We start from the raw sequence: 9,128 nt of genomic DNA, 5'->3' as shown, positions 1-9,128 counted from the left end.
CCCCCCCCCCCCACTCTCAACTTCGTACGAAACGTAGTAACACGCTGCTATTATTGAGGATATATATTGAGTACTAGAGGCTCCGCCCGGATATCAAGATTCATGTTTTATCCCAAGGGAGCATTGAATCGGGACAAAAAGTATCCCATCACCCAAGTCAGATCACACACTCTCCGTATACCAAATTTCATCAAAACCCGTTCAGTAGTTTCATCGTGATCGACGTACAAACATCCAAACAGACAAACTTTCACATCTATAAAGCGAGTGTGATAGCGCGATATAATTCAGTGATGAAACAACTCACAGAAGCCGAGTAGAATGTAGCTGGTGATCATCGGGAAGCAGTGGTCGGCCATGTTCATGGCGATCACTTGCACGCTGATGAAACCGAAGCCGCGCGCCACCACCACCGACAGGCACGTCGCCATGCCTCTGCACAGACACACTTTATTGTTATATTTGAATACCAGCTGATCGGGCAAACGCTGTTCCGCCTTACTATTATCATTTAGCGGTATGAAAAATATGTGCGCAAAAAATTTCATGAAAATCGGTCCAGCCGTTCCGGAGGAGTATGGTAACTAATATTGTGATACGGGAATTTTATGTATACATACAGAAGATAAATATATAACGCAATGCTGACTGACTGATTGACATAGCGATCTATCAACGCATAGCAAGATGATGAAAGTTTGTAAAATGAAAATTTAATAAGCTTTATAATATTATTGGTGTAGATGAGTTCTTCTGATAATTGAGCTATTTCACTGCTTAAGTATAATCAAAATCGGCTCAGTGGTTTTCGTGTGAAAGAGTACCAAACAAACAACCATCCATCCACCTCATAAACTTTCTCATTTAAAATATTACTAGCTGTGCCACGCAGTTTTACCCGAGACCGAAAGATGGGAATTTATGAAAAAGTTTGATTTTTCTTTGAATAAAGAAAAAAACATTTATTAAAATTTCTCTAGAAATAGGATTGGTTCGATCTCTTTCGAAAAACCAATATAAAGTGTTTCGTTACATATAACGTAAACCTTAAATAATATGCAATTCATAAAAATCCCCTGAAACAATTTATTGAAACCTTTATGTATATTTCTGACATAGAATTGCATAACTTATTATCATTCTATGTCCATGAGTTATTTGCGTATTGTAGAATTAAGAGTTTAAGAGTCGTAGTTTTCTATCTTATCTTCGTTTTTAGGATTCCATATGAAAAGTTAAAACCTGACTAAAATACCAATCTACTTTTCGCTATTCGTCTATCTGTCTGTCAGTCCATCTGTCATCTCACAAAGCGTGATAGTTATAAAGTTGATATTGTCAGAAATTATATATTTCAGTTACCGATATAACAAATAAAAAAAAATCGAGGTCAAGCAACGGTTGGCACGGTCATAATTTGGATGGGTGAAAGTGCAGTTGCTCTTAATTGTCGCTTAAAAACCACAGGACAGTTCTTTGGCATCATTGTTATGTACATCACTACATAGTATAAAACAAAGTCGCTTTCTCTGTCCCTAAGTCACTATGTTTGCTTAAATGTTTAATACTACGCAACGGATTACGCAGAGGCTAGGCGTTGCTACGGTTAGGCAAGATACGCAGGTTCGAATCCTGCCTCGTGATCAAATTTTTTCTATTCTTTCAAAATTTCTCATAATCTATACATATAATAAATCTGTAGAAAAGTCATTTTAGTACATTGAAAAAAAAAAATAGCCAGTGTGTGAAAAGATAACTAACAGAACCCATTTCCATCATTTTTTAAATTTTTCTCTGTTGGTTTATGCGCACATCACGTAAAATCTACGAATTAAATGCAGACAATGTTTATATACAAAAATTCTACGTAACTTGAGGTATAACTTAGTTTTTCTTTCATCGAAATCGGTTTACTATATCACAATGATATGATTAATTTGATATTCCTACGGGATACGGACTTACGCGGGTGAAACCGCGGGGCGCAGCTAGTTAATAATAAATCTATTTAATAACATGTACAATTTACAGCTCACTAAGTAACTTAATAAAAACTACTTAAATACATGCTATAAGGATTACCTTCTTGTATAAAAAATATATATATATATATGTATGTATATATATATCACGCAGGAGCGACAGAGATAGATATACAGGTCAATATACGAAATTCTATGTTGTCCGCGACCACACTTATACATATATATATTTACCTTAAATAAGTCGGATTAAGTTCCACCAAGTACGTGTTAATGTTCCCCAAGATCAGAGCAACGTAGGGGAAGAAGAAAAACAGCACGATGCTGACCATCGGTATCTTCACGAACAGCAGAAAGCATCCGCTCGCTAGAGTGATAATGATGATCAATAGTGTGGTCTTCTTCTTTCCCAAGGGCTTGACAATGAAGGTTAGGATCAGGTTGAGCAGACCGCAGAGGCCGGAGTAGACCATCACGGCGTAGAGCGCCTTCGGTTTGACCACTTCGTTGCAATCTATGCTTGCCGCCAACGTCTGTAAGGAAATTTTACCCTGCTGTTACATTTACGTGGCAATTTCTTAATTATATTAATAATTATGAAAGTTTGTTAATTAGTTGTTCATTCATGTCGAAACAGAGCTAATTAGCGTATAATTCTTTAGTTTTACACAGTAAAACATCTCATTCAAAGACAGAAAAAATCAATTATAATGCGCTTTCGCATGCCTTTGAAATGAACATGTCTACAGATGGCGCTATCTTAAAATTGTGACATGTATGACACGTTCATTTTCTTTGACCACGCGAGCGAAGCTGAGGGCAAAATATAATTTAAACTTCATACGCTTCGTCCACGACAAAAATGTATAATTTGTAAAGCAGTAATACATGATAGACCTTTTTGTATGCACATATTAGTTAAATATTATTTTTTTTATTAGTAATAAAACAATATTAGAGATTTCTTTCGAGATCTATCTCAGCTTCTTTACTATACCAGAAAACAATAACTTTACTAACAATTATTTAAAAGAAATAATCTCGATAATAGTTACATGGTTTTTGTATGCAGTTTTACTGGCGGCGTTGCTGGCAACCTCGCAGAAGGTCATCCCTGTCACATTGGTTTCTCCATTGAAATAGGCGTTGGTTATAGTGGGCACCCACATTGTGAACCCTGTGGAACTGAAGGACACTTTGTTATTTATAGAGACATTGCAGCGGATTAAATGCTACTCTATATGGTAATATTCTTTGACTACTAGGCTATTTTTATAGAACTACTGTTTGGACTGATATTGTATATATTACTACTGGTTGCATTACTGTTGTATGTACTACTGTGACGCAGCAGGAATGCTATTTTATCACTCCGTAGCATAAACAGTTTCGTTTCGCGCTGCCTGTTGCTATGTATGATCAGATCTTTAACTGCAAAACGGATTCGAATGCGGTTTTTTGAATAGAAATTGTGATTCAAGTGGAAGGTTGATAATTTGTCAGGTCTAAGAACAACGAGGGCGCAGCCGCAAAGCCGAAAACACCTCTAGCAGTTCAGCGACCTTCAATCACTTTTTTCAGCTCCATATCCGTACATTATAAACTAAAAATTTTGGTGCCTTTAGCGAAGAAAAAAGCTTTGTTTGAACTATATAACTCTAAATAATAAGCGCACTTTTCAGGATCTACGGGTCTGCTTTAAAGAATTATTTCACATTCAATGTGTACGTGATATACTTGAGTGCTAAAGGCTATAAGCACAGGCTAATTGCTTGGTACTCCACGGGTAGGTAGGAATACTGGGGGTCGCGGACGTATTTTAACCAGCTCCCGCGGCCCCTTCACTTAAGCGGCTCGACGGAACACAGTGGGGTTTTGGTCGGTAGGAATCCGACATAACCCACGGCTTTATCTCCGGAGGCCGGGGGTATCTAAGCAAGATTTCCCCACTTAAAAAAAAAAAGGTATGCATACTGGGAGGCAAACATGATACTTAGATGATACTTAATGGTAGCAATAGTGGTTGTAACACACTACACTAAAAAAAATACATATCAAAAGTGTAATCATACAAAATATACTTGATACGTTCTCATAGCTCAAACTACGTGCATTCATAATGAAAAAATTATATCACTTCATACAGGGTAAACTAGCGCTGCTATGGGGATAACGCTTATGTTTAGGAAACTACAATATAAAGATTAAAATCATGCAGAATAACCATTACGTCAACCAACCGTTCAAAACATTCTTACCATGAGCCCGCGCAAACGAAGCCGCGGTTACCAGCTAGTTTGGAATGAAAATAGAAAAGTTACTTGTTCGTACTAGTTCATCAACATTGGAAACGATTTAACCGACGTTTCAAAAAAACGAAGGAGGTTCTCAATTCGAGTGTATTCTTTTCTACTTTGTTAGTCGATTACTCTACCACAAAAAAATAGCGTTACTCTTTTTGAGTTTGATTGGAAATTTGTTGTGATTATGCCTCATTTTAGAATCTGGCGTTCGTCCTAATTTAGTTAATTCTATAGTTAAATCGTATTGTTTTTTTTTGAAGTAAAACTTCTTTAGAATCGTTGTGATTTCAAACCTGATGCAACGGAAAAAACGACAGATAAGAGACACAAATATAAAAATGTGTAGAATGAAGCCGGCAAAGAATGAGACAGAAATATACATACTATTTTATATTTTATATATATTCATCTCATTCTTTTGTCGATTTACTGAAGTTTCACTTCTATCGTGTGTGAATCGCACACACACCGTTTTTTTAACTTCATAATATATTCATCATCATCATCATCAGCCCATATATGTTCCCACTGCTGGGACACAGGCCTCCTATGAGGGTTCAGGCCATAATCCACCACGCTGGCCAAGTGCGGGTTGGCAGATGTCACATGTCGTCGAACTTTTAATTCTTGGACATGCCGGTTTCCTCACGATGTTTTCCTTCACCGTTTAAGCAGTGGTGATGTTATCCACATGCGCAGATAAATTGAAAAATCAATTTAATTCCTGCACGCTCGCCCGGTCTCGAACCCCGACTTATCGATTTTGAAGTCCGAGGTTCTCACCACTGAGCCACCACTGCTTATATATCATAATATATTACTTCACTCAATTATTTTCGTTCTTTGAGCGTAACATATACACGAATCAGCCAGACTGCAGCATCAATAAATGCAGCTAATTTCCAATAACATAAATACTTATATAATATATAATATATATAAATATATTATATAAGTATTTATAAATAGATAGAAGACAATGGCCACACTTACGTCATATACGAGCACAATAAGATGAAATAGAGCATGAGTGAATTCTTCAATAGTGGCGGTTTGAACAGCGGAGCGGTTTGGTCCCATATCTTTTGTATCGGCGACTTTTTTACATCTGTCTTCATTTCTGATGCTTCTAAGAACACGGAGGACACCTGAAATCGTTACATTGATATAATTATTATTCTATATAATACTAGCTGCACCCGGCATACGCCGTTCTGCCTTAATCATATCGTTTAGGGGTATGAAAAATAGATGTTGGCCGATTCTCAGACCAACCTGATGTGCACACACAATTTCATGAGAATCGATCTAGCCGTTTCGGAGGAGTATGATAACTAACATTGTAACACGGCATTTTTATATATAGGGATATAAGGATGTATTATCATGATACCTGGGCCGCACGTCTACTACCTTGAAATACTTCAATTGGCAGAATGGTTTGACAGATTTAGTAGTGTGCAAAGTAATTAAAGTCAAGGGTGTTCCATTGAAATATACTTGAATAGCAAATAAACTGCCATGGAACATGCGATATTTTCGTGAGCAAAACTAAGAAAAATCACGAGACGTTGTTTGCCGTTATTATCCTATTGGTTTCCAGGATAGCCGAGCCAAAAAGGCATATATTTATTATACGTTTGTATAGGCTGATGATGATTAGACACTAGCTGCGTCCCGCGGTTTTACCCACGTAAGTCCGTATCCCGTAGGAATATCGGGATAAAAAGTTGCCTATATGTTATTCCAGTAGTCCAACGTACCAAATTTAATTGCAATCGGTTCAGTAGTTTTTGCGTAAAAGAGCAACAAACACACACATCCTTACAATCTTTCGCATTTATAATATTATAGTAAGATTGCACATAACTTACTGGGTAAGAGTCTTCGTTCTTCCCTGTATTGCAAACATAAATCCTCTTCAAAGCTTTCATAGCTCTATCTTCGTGTCCCTTGCTGAGGAGAAATTTGGGGCTCTCCTCGAGGAAATACAATCCGAGGGCTACCAATAGACCGGGAACACTGAGGGTCTGGAGGAGCAGCCTCCAGGGCCGGTAGACCAGGCTCAGCCAGGCTACTTCAATGTGAAATGTGAATTGCAGGACGATGAGTGCTGGAACTGTTACAAACGAGACGATCATGATTTGTTTTAAACATATTTATAAAATCTGGTGCCCGCAATTTTATCCTACTTCTCTCAACGCGTTCTCAAATCCGGTAAAAAGGAATGTTATAAATAATCTCAGAGGATTTCCCTGGGGAGGGGATACTACTCTAAATTCCAAAATAGAACCAAGGGACAACAATTTCCCTTCACACACAAAAAGAATAACGTTATACAGTTACACACGGAGTTATCGTGGAACATTAAAAATAAATGATTTATGGACGCGTTTCGATGCCTATCTGCTTTGTTTATTTGCTCTATAAACTTCATATGTGAGAATTTTTTTTGCTGAAACCAAGTCAGCCATTTATTGGGATAATACATAATCATTCCCCGTATCTTTTAATTATGTTTTAATATTGGTTAGCCATCTAATATAGTACCACTGATTTTTATTTCGGAATTAGTGCAGTGTTAAGTTAGTATTAGCAAGAGAAGAGTGAACAGGTGCCTTCTAGGGAAGCATGCTCCATCTTAGACCACATCTCAGCTTACCATCAGGCGAGATCGTGAATAAATTAAAAAAAAAAGGATCTTCCCTATCATGAGTAAAAAAAGAGCACTTACTGCAAATAGCCAACTGGCCAATCATAGTTGCGCTTGCCATAAGAAACATAAATTGACTTCTATGGTGCGCTGGAACACTCTCACCCAACAGGACGAATCCCGCTGCATTTGCTGATGACAAGCTGCAAAATTAAGTCGACCTATTAATGAACACCACTTGGATATTTGCTACTATTGATAGGAATATAATTTAAGTACAATGTAACCTTGTAGGCACTATATGTCTGTTTCACTGATAAATTCTCTGTTCCACCTGCACTTTCTGTACTTTGACCAAAGGTTTTTTTTTTGTCTAAAACACTACCGGGATTGTACCATTGTATGAAGATGGTCTACATATAAAAGAAATAGTTTTCTAATTTTCTTATTAGGTACTGGGATTTGTACTGGTTAACGCGGTAACACCCATATAGTCAAAGGGAAGGAAAATAATTCTCGGGGTTTTATCCACATGTCTTCACTATCTCAAAGTATCTTTGTACCAAATCCATCCCAAACGGTTCAGTGGTTTAGGCGTGAAGAGACAGACTGTTACTTTCCGCTTTATTTCGTATTTTGTTGGAGTTACAATAGAAGCTGTTCAGTTAAATTTTCCCATTTTGTACAAAAAAGATCACATCAGTTAAATGATGTTGAACAATAATTAAAATCTATAATTCACTAGCAAACCCGGCGAACTCCGTTTCGCCACCAGATGGCTTCGTTTTTCCCGCTTTTCTATTGAAATTTTTCCTGAATTTTCTTTGCTATAAACCTCACGGAGCCCGAGACCTTTCCAATGAATGCAAAACCGTGGAAAACGGTTCGTGCGTTTTGGAGTTATAGCGTCAGGAAGGAAAACCCGACTTATTTTTATATATAGTAGATTAAAAATTCAGGTTACAGTAACCTTACATTATGGTAGCATAGAGAAAATACCAGTTATTATATCATAAATTATGTATCCTGATACAATATTTGGTACGTTTTTTAAATATATATATAAAAATTTAATAGCGTTGTTGAGTTATAATTTTTAATGTACGCTTATGCTTATGAATTGTGTATTTTGTGTTAATATTATTATCCTAATACTTAAATATTATGATATGAAATGTATGTTAAGATACTTACAAGCAAGCCGAAAAAAATTTAAGCACACACAAAGTCACAAAATTCGGTGCTATACTGGTGAAGAAACTGAAGCATGACCCTATAGGCATTGCAATGAGTAGGGTTCTTCTGCGACCTAGGGTGTCAGCGCTCAAACCCCAAGCGTATGAAGAAAACATAATACCTGGAAATTAATAAAACAATTGAAGACAAATAGACATTTCCTAAAACAATGATATTCAATGTTTGAATAAAACAATGATTATAAAGACAGTGTTAAGAAAGTAATTTATATTTACCTATAAGTGGTATAGCAGATAGCAGCCCCTGTTGTGTGTTGGTCAAAGCAAAGTCGCAGGCCACACTCGGCAACAGAACGGAGAAGCCGAAAATGTCCATATACATGGTTAATATTAACAGGCAACATATTATAAGCATGCAGTAATTGTATTTGCCGAAACCTGGAAATAAATTATAGCAAATGTTAAATCAAATAAATAATAGTGATTTATTCTTGTATGTTTCTATTATAAAAGTTATACTCATTATTAATGTCATTAAATTAAATGGTAAATAGTGCTCTGTTTTTGCAACAGAACAACTGTACACTATTGTGGATCATATTGCATTTGGTGCCTTTACTTATAAGATATAATCGCCTCTATAGGTAGACCACAGGTTAGCTTATATGACAAATGCAATTGATGTTGGTGGAAGGTAAATGCCCATTTAAATAAGAATATATAATATTATTGTATTTTAAAATATGAATATATTAATATGAATATTTCTATGATCTGTGAAATGTAAAACAAAAAAAAAATTGTAATGAGTAATTAAATTAACACTTTTGTATCAATAAATAAAGCATTCAACATAAAGAACAATACAGACATGCAAATGGTGCTTTAATTTGATACCAATTTTCAAATAGAATATAGTATATGTACCTAGTCTTGCCATAAATATTGTAATAAAGAAAAAAGAAAATTGTTAACTGCAAATAACATTTATTAC

The 9,128-nt window shown here is 36.1% G+C and overlaps 1 protein-coding gene across 2 annotated transcripts in view; it reads right to left on the bottom strand.

Moving 5' to 3' along the window:
- The window catches only part of LOC119838642 (putative transporter svop-1), an 18,589-nt gene that overhangs the window by 2,488 nt on the left and 6,973 nt on the right, over positions 1-9,128 (bottom strand). For both annotated transcript variants that reach the window (XM_038364691.1, XM_038364680.1), the window contains exons 4-11: positions 8,411-8,572; positions 8,133-8,295; positions 7,020-7,141; positions 6,160-6,404; positions 5,279-5,433; positions 3,038-3,167; positions 2,217-2,515; positions 308-435 (exon numbers count right to left, since the gene is read on the bottom strand). In XM_038364691.1, the coding sequence (XP_038220619.1) occupies positions 308-435; positions 2,217-2,515; positions 3,038-3,167; positions 5,279-5,433; positions 6,160-6,404; positions 7,020-7,141; positions 8,133-8,295; positions 8,411-8,572 (1,404 nt within the window). The remainder of the gene's footprint in view (positions 1-307; positions 436-2,216; positions 2,516-3,037; positions 3,168-5,278; positions 5,434-6,159; positions 6,405-7,019; positions 7,142-8,132; positions 8,296-8,410; positions 8,573-9,128) is intronic.

The sequence above is a fragment of the Zerene cesonia genome, chromosome 3 (genome assembly GCF_012273895.1).
Source record: "Zerene cesonia ecotype Mississippi chromosome 3, Zerene_cesonia_1.1, whole genome shotgun sequence".
Taxonomy (NCBI): Eukaryota; Metazoa; Arthropoda; class Insecta; order Lepidoptera; family Pieridae; genus Zerene; species Zerene cesonia.
Note: the sequence above shows the minus strand (reverse complement) of the source record. Positions and strands in the feature narration are given on the sequence as shown.